Source organism: Canis lupus, chromosome 6 (genome assembly GCF_003254725.2).
Source record: "Canis lupus dingo isolate Sandy chromosome 6, ASM325472v2, whole genome shotgun sequence".
Classification (NCBI taxonomy): domain Eukaryota; kingdom Metazoa; phylum Chordata; class Mammalia; order Carnivora; family Canidae; genus Canis; species Canis lupus.
This window is the reverse complement of record NC_064248.1, coordinates 8787906-8802934: the sequence shown is the minus strand read 5'-3', so window position 1 is coordinate 8802934 and position 15029 is coordinate 8787906. Positions and strand designations below refer to the sequence as shown.

The 15029-nt window shown below is 56.5% G+C and overlaps 1 protein-coding gene across 4 annotated transcripts; it reads right to left on the bottom strand.

Annotated features, from left to right (window-relative positions):
- Positions 1 to 98: 98 nt before the first annotated feature.
- GIGYF1 (GRB10 interacting GYF protein 1) lies at positions 99 to 14929 on the bottom strand. Of its 4 annotated transcripts, XM_025425988.3 has the most exons (29): positions 14811 to 14929; positions 11713 to 11839; positions 10424 to 10710; positions 9535 to 9686; positions 9395 to 9455; positions 9182 to 9292; positions 8953 to 9082; positions 8750 to 8845; positions 8478 to 8589; positions 8257 to 8365; positions 7862 to 7902; positions 7467 to 7637; positions 6979 to 7232; positions 6738 to 6846; positions 6153 to 6290; positions 5868 to 5965; positions 5486 to 5657; positions 5199 to 5365; positions 4976 to 5076; positions 4773 to 4889; positions 4586 to 4686; positions 4342 to 4424; positions 4088 to 4234; positions 3776 to 4000; positions 3323 to 3510; positions 3057 to 3217; positions 2801 to 2964; positions 2583 to 2712; positions 99 to 2488 (listed from the first exon to the last, which is right to left on the bottom strand). In XM_025425988.3, the coding sequence occupies exons 6-29, from the start codon at positions 9214 to 9216 to the stop codon at positions 2436 to 2438; spliced, it is 3102 nt and encodes a 1033-aa protein (XP_025281773.1). In that variant the 5' UTR covers positions 9217 to 9292; positions 9395 to 9455; positions 9535 to 9686; positions 10424 to 10710; positions 11713 to 11839; positions 14811 to 14929; the 3' UTR covers positions 99 to 2435. The 4 variants fall into 4 exon arrangements, with proteins under 4 accessions (XP_025281773.1, XP_025281763.1, XP_035573614.1 ...); XM_025425978.3 differs by having other exon boundaries at positions 99 to 2712; XM_035717721.2 differs by having other exon boundaries at positions 99 to 2712; positions 3323 to 3507.
- Between the last annotated feature and the right edge of the window lie 100 nt (positions 14930 to 15029).

Genomic DNA, 15029 nt, shown 5'->3' with positions numbered 1-15029 from the left:
CCCTGGATGACCATAGTTGTCCCTGGCCACAGCTCTTTAAGTTCCTCACGCTTAGCCCCAAAGACCCTTTTCCCCAAGAAAAGACACAGAAGCAGAAGGGGAGAACACACACCAAGTTTTATTGAGGGAAGGGGAATATTTACAGGGGCAGGTAGAAGAGAGGGGAGTCACATAGGGTGGGAGTAGGGGAGATTGTGGGTCCAAGGCAGACAAGGAGTACAGAACAGCCCCTGCACCCACCCCAACCCAGGAAGGGTGGGAGAGCAGCTGGGGCCCAGGAAGACGGGTGGGAAAGGACAGCAATGGGGGTGGAGTCCCTGGGCCCCGGGGGCTCAGGGGCTTGTAAACATTGACCACTCTCAGAAGGGGATGGGGGTGGGAGAGGGCTCCCCCTACACTTCCTCACAGGGTTAAGGCCTCTCCAGGCTCAAGGGCCCCCTAAATTCAAAGTCTCTTTAGCTGGGGGAGAAGGGGAAGGAAGAGACAGGGAAGAGTGTCACCCCCCCTCCCCTGCATTGGCTGCGGCAGGGGTGGGGGTGTGGGCGGTTACATTCAGTCACAACAGTATCCCCCCCACACCTCTACTGCCGCCAAATACTGGCGTGAGGAAGGGGGGAGCTGGGGGGCCAGCAGCAGCAAGACATTTCCCCCTGGCCCATCACCCCCTTATTGCTTTAGAGAGAATATTGTCTTTTCACGGACACTAACACTGTTGAAACCAGGGAGAAGCAGGTGGAGGGTGTCCTCCACCCCCGAGGCCAGCTTTATCCCCCAACACTGACCCAGTTGCCACTTTGGTGCAAAACGAAAAAACAAACAAAAAAAATGTGGTCTCTCTGGGGTTAGATGGGAAAGAAAACGGGCCACTCCCCATTTCCCCAGGGCAGGAAGGATAAATACATTCATGGAGGGGAGGCAGTGGCAGAATCCTGCCCTAATACTGCGCTCTGAGCAATGAGGTCGATGGGAGAAGTTAGATGAGAAACCAAAAGATACAACAAACTGTTTAAAAAACAAACAACAAAACAAAAAAGAAAACACAAATGGAGACAAACCCAGGTAAGTGATTGGGAATAAGAAGTTGGTGAGCAACAGAAGGCAGCCTACCCCTGACCCAGGAGAGACGACACTTCTATTCTTGACCCCCCCCACCTTACCCAACATTAAAAATGCATCAGGGGAGCAGAAAGGGGAGAGGCCACTTGCTTCTCTCCCATTTGGTCAATGGAGGGATCAGAGCAGAGCTGGGTGGTCCACATCCCACACAGCTGGCTGCAGGCAGGGAACTCCCTTCTAACAGCCCCCACACCGCAACCTGAAGCCCCATGCTGCCCACTCCCTTGGCCTCCTAGGCCCTCCTCTTGCCCCTTTCACAGGAGAAAACAGTCATGAAGTGGTGCCTCTCTCTCCAGCTCCTGGAGGAACTGCTCCACTCCCACCTCGCGCAGGGTTGAGGCAGAAGGCGCAGCAGGGGCTTGTGGCCCAAAGAATACATTCATGTGGCAAGGCAGGGAGCTGAGGCTTTCAGCTTCACACCCAGGCCGTCCCCACAAATGGCAGCAGTGGGGGAAGCCCTCACCAGGGCCAGAGCGAAAGTTCTACCACCCTGACAGCCAGATGAGGTTGGCACCGGCAGGCCCTTTCCCCTCTACCCCATCAGCCAGCACAGGATGGCAGCCTAGAGAGCTGAGGCAGCCTGGCCCATTTGTGCAACTTTCCCCCAAAGCAGCAAAGCCAAGGGGCTACTTTGGCCCCTACCTCGGACACCTCTGCCACAGTCACAGCAACAAAGGGAGCCGTTCACAGCGGGTCCGGCTGGCGGGGCTGAGGGGGCCTCGCTGTGCAAACTGCTGGCACCCCAGCTTCCAGTTACCCCAATGGCCCACCTTGCGGGGCAGGGAGGGTAAGTGCAGCCTCGGGGGCCAGGCAGGACAGGTCCATGGGGCCTATGTCCCCACTGCCCCAAAATAACAGTGTGTTTTTTCTTTCAATCTCCTAACCTTTTTTTTTTTCTTTTTCTTTTTTCTTAAAAAAACAAAACCAAAAAACCCCCAAAAAACCAAAAAACCCCCAAAAAACCTGTGGACCTTCCATTGTCACCCTCACTGTCCCTAGAGGGGAAAGGGGTGCTTAGAGTCTAGCTTTTAACAACTCTGTCTCTCCTAACATTTTCTTCAGGGTTGTTTAAAATGTTTTTTTAAAAAAAGAAAAAAGACAAAACAAAGGAAAAAAAAAAAAACCCTTCCCCCCCAATCTGTAAAGTGCCTTGTGGTGGGTGAGTTAAGGTGCATCGTGTGGTTTGTAACAAGTGCTGGGGACCCTGCCCCTGCTTCCTCCTATGCTCCTGGTGGGGAGCCTGCAGGCTGGGGACCCAAGGGTCCAAGCCGCTGTTGCCGCCCCTGGCCTACAGCCCAGAGGCTGGTGGGATGGGCTGGTCAGTAGTCATCCACGCTCTCGATCTCACCAGAAGGTCCGTGCAGGGAGTACCCTGAAGCCGGGGAGAAGCTGGGTTTGAGCTCTCCCTAGGCTCCTGGCCCCTGCTGAGTAAGAAGCCTCCTGCATGGCCACACCCCCAAACTCACCCAAGATGCTAGGATCTGAGTGCAGCATCAGCGCCCGCCTCTTGGCCTTGCTGCCCTCCCCAGGGCCGAGTTTGGTGCTGTGGTTGGTCTGAAAGGCTGTCTGTAGGGAGCCACTGCTCAGCCACGCCTCCTGTGAGGCTCAGAGAGGGAGGCTGGGTCAGCAGGGTACCAGCAGCCTCACCCCACCCACTAGAGGGCCAATCGGGCAGAAGCCTCACCTGCTGCTGCTGCCTTTGCTGGCTGGCTTTCTGTTTGGCCCTCCGTTCCAGGAACTGTTTGGCAAATTCTTTGGCTTCCAGCGTGTCCCCCAAGCAAGAACGGATATAATCGTGGACGTCGTAGGGGGATTCTACCTCCTTGAGGATCGCTACAGCCATGGGCACTAAAGGGCAGGGGAGGTGTTGGTCAGGGCCCACCTGACGCAGGTCTGGAAGCCCCAGCCCCACCCGGCCTTCCAGGGTATGTGGCCCGTACCATCCAGGCTGCCTGTGGTGCTCAGCGTGTGCAGCATCTGCTCACACCACTGGGTGAAGCCATCCTGGGGCCTGGGGATGCCCTGCAGCAGCTTCAACAGCTTCTCTTCCTCCTCTGTCTTTTTGCGCACAGGCCGACCTGACAGATGGCTGTACGAGTCACTGAGTGGGCCAGGGGTCAATCAGAGGCAAGAGATCAGCTGAGGCCTGTCACAACCTTCCACCCCTGCCCGAGCCCGGACAGAGCCTGCAGGGCCTGACACCCACCTGAGAGAGGGGCTGCTCCGGCTGTTCTTTAGGCCCAGGCTGCGGGCCAGGCTCCCGCCACTCTTGAGGGTGTCCTCCCAGAGCCCCGGGCCGCTGCTGCCGCCCCCACTCTTGTCGGGCCCGCCCCACAGCGGCCCGGCCTCAGATACCCACTGGTTCAGGGGGGCCGAGCCCAGGCCCCCAAGCTGCTATAGATGGCAAAAATCAGAGTGGCCCAAATACAGACACACACGTTCAAAACAGCTAAGTCGGGGGGCTTGTGGAGGCAGCCAAGTGGGGTGAGATGAGGGCCACCCAGAAAAGCAACACTTCAGAATCAGATATGGACCAGCGCTCAGGCTGGAAAGTTGGGGCTCAGCGACTCCTCCCACCCCGGGTCATCCTTGGAACTGACTAGAAGGGATTCTTGAGCTCAAAAATGCCAGTCAGTGGGGGAAGGGCCAGCCTGCTCACCACACGGTGGTTGGGGGCCTGGGCCCGCGATGGCTCCCGGGGTGAGGGCTGCTTGTGCAGCTGCCGCTCGCCCTCCAACTGCAGCTCCAGCAGCGTCTTCATGGAGAGCCCCTGCTTGGCCAGGCCGGCCCACAACGGGGGCGGGGAGCTGGGTGCCGGCGGCACCTGGACAGCAGCTGCCTGCTGCTGCTGCAGCAGCTTCAGCAAGAGCTCCTGCTGCCGCACCTGAACCGGAGTGACGTGGTGAGGGCCCATGGCCTCACCCTGGGGCCCAGGCCTGGTGGGCGAGGGGAGACGCAGCCAGGCACACACCTGCTTGCGCCGGAATAGCTCCTCCTCCTCCTGCCGCCGCTTCTGCTCCTCCTGCTGCTGCTGTTGCTGCCGCCGTTTCTCCTCCCGCCGCTTGCGCTCCTCCTCTTCCCGCTTCGCCCTGAGCTCCACTTCTCTGCGCTCTTGGAACTGGCATAGTCAATGTGCTCAGACGGCAGACCTGGGGGCACCTGGCCTTCCCTGCCTCAGCCCAGCCCTCACTGCCCAAGAAGCCCAGCCCCAGGAAGCCTACTCACTTTGTGTTGCAGCTGGAGTTGTTCTAGAATTGGACCCTGAGTCGAAGAGTTAATTGGTATGTCCCAAAGACTGGCCTCACCGCCTGCAGAAAGCAAAGGCAGCTGCAGGAGGAAGCTTAGGGTATGCTGGGCTGGAGCAGCCACAGACACAAAGCCCCCCACTCACCCGGGGCCTTGGGGGGTGCTGGTGGGCAGGGTCATCGGGGTTCAGAACACGGGGGCAGGGAGCAGGTGGGCCACACACCTGACTGTGATGAGGCTGAGGTATGTATGTCCCAGAGGGGACCTGAATCCGGCACCGACAAGGACCGGTTCATGGTCGGGAGCAGGTTCTGGTCCCCACCTCTGCTGAGCAAAGCAGTAATTCTCAGAACTCTGAGTTTCTCTGGGTCCAGCACCCCCACCCTGCCGCCCAGAGACCGGGCCTGGACCTGGGAGGTTTTAGAGCTTGGAGCTGCTGCAAGAACGCAGTGAGCTGCTGTTGCTGTGGCGGGCTCAGGTCCCCCAGAGCTGCCTTCTCCCGGAGCGCGCACTGTGGGAGCTGCCGGCTGCAGGAACAGAGACAGGTATCGGGGCGGAGGCCACGTAGCCTGGGCCTAGCCTGACGACCAAGGCCTTCCAGGCACCCCCATACCTGCCAACCAGCTGCAGAAACTGCTGGTGCTGCAGCTGCTGGTACAAGGCCGCCGCAGCTAGCTCCTGCTGCTTCTTCAGCCGCTCCTGGTCCATGTTGCCCTGAGGGAGAGCCAGAGCACTCCTGTGGCTCTGACCTTGTCTCACTCTGCACCTGCCACTACAATCCACCCATTCAGCTCCCATTTCCCCTCCCCACTCCTCACCAAGGCAGATGTGCTTACCAACAGTGGGGGGGGTGAGGGTCCTGGGGCAAAGGGCACACGACCCCACATCTTGATCACCTCACCCAGTGGCTGGAAGCCCTCATCACAGCCCCGCTTCACAAGCAGTGCCATAGAGAAATAGCCTGCCTGGAACCACTCTGCCATCTCCTGTGTTGTGAAGGGACCTGGACCAAGAAAAGGGGGACCTCAGTTAAAAGCTGTGCCAGAGAAGCCCTGGATGAGAATGGTGTTGTCCCCTCGCCTCCAGCAGCCCCTCCTGCACGGTCCCCACTCCCCACAGGTACCTTGGATCTCGCCCTGAGGGTCCTTGTAGAACCACTTCCGGGCTGCACCGTGGCTAAGGGGGAGGGCAGTGGCAGCTGCTGAGTGGCGCAGGCCCTGGGCCTGCATGGCGGCCGTGAACTGCTCCTCCTCCAGGGAGCTGTCCTGCAGCGAGGCCACCAGCTTCTCTGCCTCCTGGGAGACCAGAGAGAGAGGGAAGGCTTAATTGCACAATCACGGCAATATCAGGATGGGCTGGGGCTAAGGTCGGAGTGCGGTCAGGAGATCAGGTCACAATGCAGAAGAACAGACGGGGAAAGCAAGGAACTGGGCAGGGACAGATGAACAATGACTCTCTATTCCCCAAAGGGCTGGATCCCTAGAGCCTTCTGAGGTCCCTCACACCTGCTGCAGGTGCTTTAGGCCTTCATCGTCCTCCAGATCTCCAGGTGGGCCAGAGGGTGAGCCCACACCAGGACTCAGAGGCACTCCCCTCATATCATCTAGAAGCAAAGAAAAGAAGTGAAATGGGGGGGGAGAAGACAGAGAAGAGAATGAGACACTCCCCTGTCCACCCTCATTCCAGAAAAGTAGGCTCTAGTTCTACCCTGCCTCCAAGATTCCTTGGGTACCTCCCTCCTGCAAGAAAGGGGAGCACCCCCCATGCCCACCTCTCCTCCCCCCAACTACCTTCAGTGGCCGGCAGGTCCTTGTCTGCAGGGTCATCACCTTCCCCATTAGCTCCCCAGAGTGGGCCCAAGGTGGGCAGTGGGGATGGGGAGCTAGACTTCTCCTCCTGAGAGGGCAGTGGGGTCAGTTCCTTCCCTCCTGAAAGAAATGGGTAATTATCAGAATTCAAAACCTGAGAGGCCTTAAAAATTATTTGGCAGAAATCCCCCACTTGTGGCCAGAAGCTAGGCCTCTGGGCACTGAATGCACCCAGATAACTTTGGTCAACTCCAAAAAATCAGCACCACAAACCCCACCTCACAACACTGGACACATCGTCCCTGCCCACAGCATAAACACAATACCACAGACTTAACACTGCATTCTTGGTTTGCACAGATCATCTTGATCATGCCTTAGTTTGAACTGACACACTGCCTTCTCAGACACAGCCCTGCTGCATTCCTCCCCACACCTGGCAACACCTGCTCTTCTCCTAAATCACCTTCTCCTAAAAACGGGTGCATAATCTGGTGAGGGCCCCTCTGCCTGCCTGGCCTGGCTCAAGGCACTCTTCTTCCTCCCCGCCCCATCCTACAGGCTCACCTGCTTCAGGCGCCCCCTCATCTAGCCCTTCAGAAGGCTCTTCCTCTTCTTCCTCCAGGCCCTGGAAGTCGAGCTCCTGCTCCTCAGGAATAGGCTCCTTGGGACCTTTCTGCACGAGGTTAAGGGACACAGTGGGGACAAAGGGCAGAGGATGAATGGGTACGAACAAGAGGTGCCCCCTGCAGGATAGATCCCACCACCCTCTAGTGTAGACCTGCCGCCTCCCCCCTTCCTCCCATACCTTGAGAGGCAAGAAGGCCCCAGAGGCATCGAAAGTGCCCATCTCTTCATCCTCATCATCCAGGCACCACTCTGGGAGCCCATCCTTGTCTTCCTCAAAGCCGTCAGGCCCTCGGCACCTCCGGAGGTGAGAGCTGCCTCCCCCACCCCGCCCTTCCTCTTCACCACACCCTCCTCGATCCCCTCGCAAATCAAATTCAAACTTGCGACGCCGGTCCCCATGTTCCCGCCAACCAGCAGAGCGGGGGCCGCCATCTGGGCAGGAAAAGTCAGAGAAGGGAAGTCAGTGTCCCAGTCAAGCCAGCCTTGACCCTTCTGCTGTCCATCAGGTCTTCCCCCCACTTGGGGAACCCTGGCATTTCCAGGCCTGCCCTCCCACCCACTCCACTCCAGAAAGCTGTTTTCTCTACCCAGCCATGGGCGCCCACTCTCACAGGAAGTTCCTGCCACCCACTGCCCTCCACAACACCCATCCGGCCCCAACCTCACCGGGGCTGGCTGAGCGCCAGCGGTCGCCATCTCGCCGGGGTCCTGCCCCAAGTCTCCAACTGCCCTCCTCCTCTTCTTCTTGCTCCTCTCGGAGAGAACGCCAGTTCTCGCTATCTGAGCGGGCATGTTCCTTCCTTGGGCCAGCCCCTCCCTCCTCAAACCCGGATCGTGCTTGAGGGTGGGGGAAGATAGAGTGAGAAGAACAGCAGCCACAGTCCCTGGAAGACTCTTACTATAGACCTTACAGTAAAAGAGACCAGCTCTGGGCCCTCCTGTCCCCACCAACGCCTCCCTCAGGAAAACACCCTCCTAACAGCATCACCCATTTAGTCCCCCTTCCCCCCGCCGCCTCACCCCAATGACCCTCAGGACCTGGTCATTGCTACACTCCGTACCTCCGTCCCTCCTGGCTGACTTCTCAAACCTTCTCTCGCCTCTGCAGAAGGAAAAGGTATTTCAAAGGAGAACAGATTCCCTCCCCCAACCTGTGGCATCTCTGCACACCTTGTCCATTCTGCCCTGAGAAGGGGGGTAAGGGGGAGGTTTTAGGGAAAAGTCAGGCTTGGGATGGAGCCCAGGGGGGCATGTAGAAATGAAGGTCACAGAGTAAATACTAAGAGATTCAGAAAAAAAAAGGAGAGGGCCACAGGGAGTCACAGGGCAAAGAGGAAAATCTGTGACCAGGGCTCATCTGGTGGGTCTCCTATTGACCTCTAATGACAAACACCCAAGCCCCCCTCCAAGGACTAAGCCACAAGACTTCTCTGCTCTGCCACTATGCTGCCAGCACCTGTCATCCCAACTCTGGCTACGCTGAATCTCCCGAGGGTTTCGGCCAAAGGCCCCATCGCCTTCTTCAATGCTTCTTTGGTAAAAGCAACTATCACCACGGCCTCGGCCTAGAGAAAGGACAAGATACACATGGGAAACCTGCCTACCATCTCTTTGCACCCTCAAAACCATAGCCTCGCCCCCCGGCCCACCCCTATAACACACCATCACCCTCTCTACCTCGGCTCCGAGTGCTGCCCCTGCCACGGGAGGTGCCACCTAGGGGGGGGCCAGCCCCTTTTCCCATCAGCCTCAGCACAGCCACACTGTTCACTGACAGGGAGAAGTTTCTCTGAGGAGGGAGCCAGGGGTGGGAGTGAGGACCCAGGCACCCACCCCTCCTCACCCCTGCCTAGAACCACAACCTCCACCACCTGTCTTCCCAGGTTCAGCCCCTCTCTCCCAGGTGAAGACCCAGCGCCCCACCCTGCACTGCCCCGGCCCAGCCCCACCTGCTCCTCCTCAGTCAGAGGCTCCAGAGCCAGAGGCTGTAGTGGCTCCTCCTGTAGGACCGCAGCAAACTCCTTGTCCTGCAGCTCATCAGGCACCTGTCAATTGGGGGAGGAGAGCCAAGATCTCATGCTCCTGGACCCTCTCCACTGGCTGAGACCCAACAGGCAACCGGGTCACATACCCTACACCTGCCTACCCTTACCTTGTCCTCCTTGATGTAGAGAGCCAACATCTCTTCTCGCCCATAGCGATAGTCAGCCAGCTTGTATTTGGGCATGGCAGGGGATGGGGGTGGGGAGGCCACACTGCCGCCACTGGAAAGGGCCCTCAACCTACAAAAGGGACACAGGGAAAGAAGGAAAAGAGACTGGAGTCTGAGCAATTCTATTCTTTTTGGCTTCTCCAAGCCATCCACAGCATGTCTAACTCACCACTCAGGCCCAAAATTGAGGGTCTCTGCTGCCATTATGGAGCTGGGTGTGTCCTCGAGGTCAGTGGGGCTGAAGGGAGGAGGGGGGACCTGGTGTTCACTCTCCAAAAACCTGTGGAGAAGCAGGAACACTAGGCCTTGGAGACAGCACACCCGGAGAACCACAAGAGATTAAAGTATAGATTCCCACCTAACGAACTCTAAAAGGACTCACCTAAGCCAAGCCACGTGCCACTCACACCATGAGTTAAGCGAACTGTCACAATGAGGAAGATCTGGGGGAGGGGAGGAAACAGGGCAGCTAGAGCCCCTTCCAGCTTCAGCAGGGGGTACCTCCCTCCACCCTAGACTCACTTGGCAGCCTTGCCCCAGGAAGCAGGTAGGGATGGAACTGGGCTCTCTTCAGGAAGGGGCCTGTGCTGGAATGAACCAAGGTCCCCAAGCAGCAGGATGATGATCTGACTGCAGTGGTGCCTGAGAAGGGAGCTTCACTTCGGGGAAAGATCCTTACCAAGAGGCACAGAAACAAAGCTGGGGTTAAACCAATGGGCCAGTTGGGCTTTCCTACTTCTGGCCCTCCTATGGCCTGCATAACAGGGAGATGCATAGCTGCTAAAAGCTTCTAGTTATCCAGGCAGGGGAACCACAACCCCAGCTCCTCATCTCTGTCCCCTACAGTAGGCCTCAAGAGTAGTTTAATTCCCTCAGCCGAGCTGAGTGAGGCACTGGCAGTGTGGCAGAGAATGCCAAGGACCTCTCCAGACCTCAGTGCCCTCCCAGTGTGGTGCAGCATTTGGTAAAGGGCTGGCTGAGGTATGTGGGAATGCTCAGGACAAAGGTAAAACACAAATAAGACAAGCAAACAAAAAACCGACTGAAGCCACAGATATTCTAAAGACAGAAAACATCAGGTATGAAAAGAATTACAAACAAAATCTTGGAGGAAAATTATTTCCCTCCTGAAAAAACTCAGGGCTGCCTGTTTGGTGGCTAGAATCCAGGGATTCAACTGGGGGGGGGGGGGGGGGTGGTCAGAAGGAGAGTGGCAGTGGGGAGGCCCTATTCCAGGCAAAAAGAGAGGGCACACGGAAGGCTGCAAGCAGGTTAAGTCTAGTCAGTGCACCCTGGGGCTGGTTTACCCAACAATAATCAACACCCAGACCCTTTCCATGGATCAGAAAGACTACTAAAAATCAAAAAAGGAACGTGATTATGCTATAAACTAGGGAAGAGCTCCCCTCACCATAAAGTAGAAATGAGGTTGATAGAAGCAGTGGCAGTGGCAGTGACCTGTCCCTCTAAGGAACAGCAGAGGAGACTCTCTGGAGGCAGCTCATCCCTGGCAGTTCCAAGCGAGGACAGATGGGCAAGGTTTCAGGGAGCTGCACAGGGGCTTCCCTCACTGGCTGGTGGGGAAGCTGGACCCGAGTACCTCCACAGTTTCCATCAAGTCCAAGACTCCACAGCTCTGGCAAGAAAGGAGGAGGAGTTTCCACCAGAAGGGCCACGGGAGAGTAGTTCTCACTACAGCTGCACATGGGAAAATGAAATAAAATGCTATGACAAAGATGGGACCCAGTTCCAGGATACCAGCATCCTACCAGGAAATGCAGCTTTGGAGATCATTTAAAGCGGGGTGGACCACCCCTGGCATGAGCATCTCTCCTACAATAGCCCCAACTGGACATTTCTGGTGATGGAACATGTCATAGCACACATGGCCATCAGGAGATACATCTATTGAAAAGCTCTCCCTTTCACTGGATTCAAACAAGCCTCCCAGGACAACAGAGTAGGTTCATTCTTCCCACGCTATAACCCCTACTTAATATGGCCAGTGAATCAACTTGAAGATGGTATGTGAAATGAAACAACCCGGTCACAAAGGAAGAAATACAGGATTCCTCTTACCTGAAATTCCTAGAAGAGTCAATTTTAGAAACATAGAGAGTAGAACAATGGGTGCTAGGGCTGGGGGGAGAGGAGAGTATTCAATGGGTACTGAGCTTCAGCTCAAATGGGGCAAATCTAAAAGTTCTGGAGATGGATGGGGTTAAGGTTGTACAATATGAACATCCTTAACCTCGCAAAATTAGACTCTCAGAAATGGATAAATGGTACATATTACTACCATTTGAAAAAAGGGGGGGCTCCTGGGTAGCTCAGTGGTTGAGTGTCTGCCTTGGGCTCAGGTTGTGATCCCCTGGTTCCGGGATGGAGTTCCACATTGGGCTCCCCGTAGGAAGCCCGCTTCTCTCTCTACTTATGTCTCTGCCTCTCTGTGTGTCTCATGAATAAATAAATAAAAATCTTAAAAAAAAAAAAAAAGTCTAGGGAAAAGAAAGACATTTAGAAATAGCTACTGCATACCTAAGTCTTCCTCACTCCAACGAAAACACTTCACATTCCTTCAAACCAACCTCAGGAAAGACTGTTCTAAGCTTCCTGAAGTTCATTCCAGAAGCCCCATCTTGAGAGGGAAGATGGGGGACAGAAGAGCCCTCTGGGTATGGAAGGCAGAAGACCACTCACCCTCCCTCCCTTCCAGGGAGTGGCAAAGGTGGCTCTCCTTGATGCTCTCTGCTCCTGGCTTTCACCTCTGTGTCCTGGTTGTAAGGAGCAAACTGAGGAGTGGCTCCCAGTGTGAGAAGCAGAGCAACTGCAGAAGCAAGGGAAAGGTAGTCAGGGCAGGGGAAGCAGAGAAGCAGCTGGAAAAAAGTCACAGGAGGACCTGGTCCCAGCAGCTGGTGGCCACCGGCCATTCCCTACACTGCAGGAAGTGCCACCCAACAGCACACACACTGCCCCATGGTGCCCACCCTCCACACCCATGAGTCTTCTCCATGTTTCCTCCAAGTTAATGGTTCTCAATTAAAGGGGGGGCTGTGCTCCCCAAGAGACATGTGGCAATATCTGCAGATGGTTTTGGTTGGCATGACTGAAGGGCACTACTGGTGTCTAACAGAGAGCAGAGACGCTGCTACACACTCTACAACATGAAGGGCAGCCTCCCACTGCCCCCCACCCACAACAAGGAATCAACACTGCCATGGTTGAGGACCCTTCCTTCGTATCATGGGTGCTGATAAAGCCTATTCTGTTTATGGGGAAGAACGAAGACAAAAGAAACCAAGTTTATTCCAATTCAGTTTCCCCTCCGGTGAGCAAGCAAGGAAATTGTTTCCTAATTGTACTGTCCCATGAGAGAAATATGAACTCCTGCCAGGAGAGAAATCCTTAAGAAGAGATTCAAAAAATTCTGCTAAGTTTCTGTATCACAAACTCTCAAAGTTTGGGTCCCTTTCCAGTAGCAAAGAACCAGGACAAGGAGCAGAGCAGACAGGACTGCGGACAGCACTCTTTCCTGGCTTCTTAATCTTAAGGCTCTCCTCACAGGCTTATTCCTCCAGCTTATCTGCCACCCCATGGCCCTACCTTCAGCATCTGTTTGCCTCATCTCCTAACTGTCTCCCTAGGCCCCTGTCTGCCCGATCTTCTTTCTCAGGCCTTAACATACCCTCCCTCCCCTGGCACTGGAATTATTGCTACTAAAAGGCTGCCCCCTGCTGGAGTTGAGGGGAGAGGACACACACTGTCCAGGATGCTCACAACAGGCTTGCAGGAACAGGAGCGAAGCCTGTTCTCTGGGGTTCAGAACTCTCAGAAGAAAAATATCCAAAGAATACGCAGTCCTAGTACACACTAAGTTAACATTATTTCCTCATTCCGTCACCCCTAAAATTAGCCCTATTCCAGAGCAATGTGCCTTGGCACAGAAAGGTACCACTATTAACAGAAGTGGAGTCCCAAATTCCCCAACATCTGAGCAACCAGCAACCACCCAGCCCCAAGCCTGTTGGGAGGTGACTCCGCCCTTTCTCTGGATGGAAAGATCCTCCATGCATGGTAGAATAATTCTGAGGCTCAGGAAGGGGTGCAAGACCATGTTCCCCCTGCCTCTCTGAGCCATCGTGATAATGTCCTTGGCATGTTTACTGGTTAAGTTCTCAAAGTGCTTTCACACTTTACCTCATTTGATCCCTTCTGCCCACTTGCCCAGTCTCGGGACCCAGCCAGGGAAAACAAGGGAGGATGCAGCTGCCCCCACAGGGGACCCCATGTTCCTGACACACTATTAGAGACTGGAGAAGGGATGCACAAGCAGCAAGAGCCACCCTAAGTACTTGGTAAGTTTTAAGCCATTTAAAATTTCTCCTTAGAATTTTTAAAATCCTTCACGTAGCAACCTCTTCTCCCTTTCTCTGTTCTCAAGTGGGGCAGCTTTTTCTATCTCTAACCCAACCACAAACAAGGGCAAACTGGGGTCCTTGAATTCCTCAAACCACAACACTAATTTGTCCACTGGCTACAAAAAGCCAGGCCAGAGATCTAGAAACAGAACTCACTTGACTGTAATCACCATATGGGACCGTTTAGGTCCCTGCTCCCTAGGCCACGGCAGCAATGCAAAGTCCACATCTGTCTCATCCCTTCCCAATTACACAGATCTACAACTAGGAAATAAAACTGGAGCTGGGTGAGGGGTGGGTGGCCTGGCACTTCAAGGGGAAGACTACAGATGAAGGATCCTGAGAGCAAACTCCCCATAATGAATGGCAAAGGGGATCAGCCTAGCCTGTTGGTATCTAAGGGGCTTCACATGCAGAGACCATGGGTGGGGAGCCAAGGTGCCACTGGCATGTCAGCTCCAAGGGACAGTGGAGAAGTGGCGTGCAGGCTGAGTTTGGGGTAAGCAGCAAGAAGAAACGAGAGAGAGAGATACAGACAGACAGACTGGGGTGCGTGGAGGAAAGATCCGGCGGACAACTGACTTAGCATCTCCCAGGGCTGGGGCCCAATGAAAGACCAGACCGGGAAGCTTACTAGGAATTCTAACGACTGGGTAAGAAAGAGGGTCTCTTTCAAGTTAACTCGGGGGGAAGAAAAGAGGCAAAGTGTGAGGGACCGTAGCCAGGAGACTAAGCTGTTAGAAACGGACGGGCAACAGGGAGGAAGGAGACCCCAATGACCAAGCATTAATGTCGCCCGCTGAAAGGAAATTTAGGTGAAGACCCAGCGGAGGTGCTTCGGTTAAGAAAAGCTTCCACGTTGGCCAAAGTCATGGAACGCCTGGACTTTAAGACCCGCAGGGCCCAGCTAATTCCGGTCAAAGCCCGGAGGCTCGTTGGGGGAAGTCTCCGGGGAGCGCCGGGCACTAGGGTCGGGGGGCCGGGGCAGGCCTGGCGGAGGATGCGGGTGGACGGGAAGGGGCCGGGCAGGGCTGCCGAGGTGCCAGAGGACGACCGTTAGGAGCGCGGGGGTGGGAAGGAGGCGGGCCGCCCGGGAGGACGGCGTGCCCTTCAGGGAGGGGGCGCCAGGTGCGCGAGGCGAGGGGCGAGGGGCGAGGGCGTCCTCCCTCGGGGCCGCGCCGAGGAGGGGCCGGCGGGAGGGCGGACGCACCGGGCGGCGACGGCGGCAGCGGCCTGGGCAGAGAGGCGGGAGGGTCCGTGCTGGCGGCCCGCGCGCTCGCTCTGGCTCTCGCAGGCTCGGCGCGGCCGCCTCAGCGTCGGGGGCGGGCCTGCCCCGGGCCCGGCGGCGGGCCGGGGTCCGCGGGGCCGCCGAGCGCTTACCGCGGCGGGCGGGCGGCGCGAGGCTCCGGTCCCGGGGCGTTGGCGGCGCGCGGCGGGCCAGGGGGCGGCGGCGGCGGCGGCGGCGGCGGCGACGACGACGGCGGCGGCGGCGGCGGGGGAGGGGGCGCTGGCGCTCCCGCGGCGGCCGCTCCTCTCTGTTTGTGTTTGTAGCAAGATGGCTGCCCGCCTCGCACCACGTGACGCGGACGCGGGGTCGCG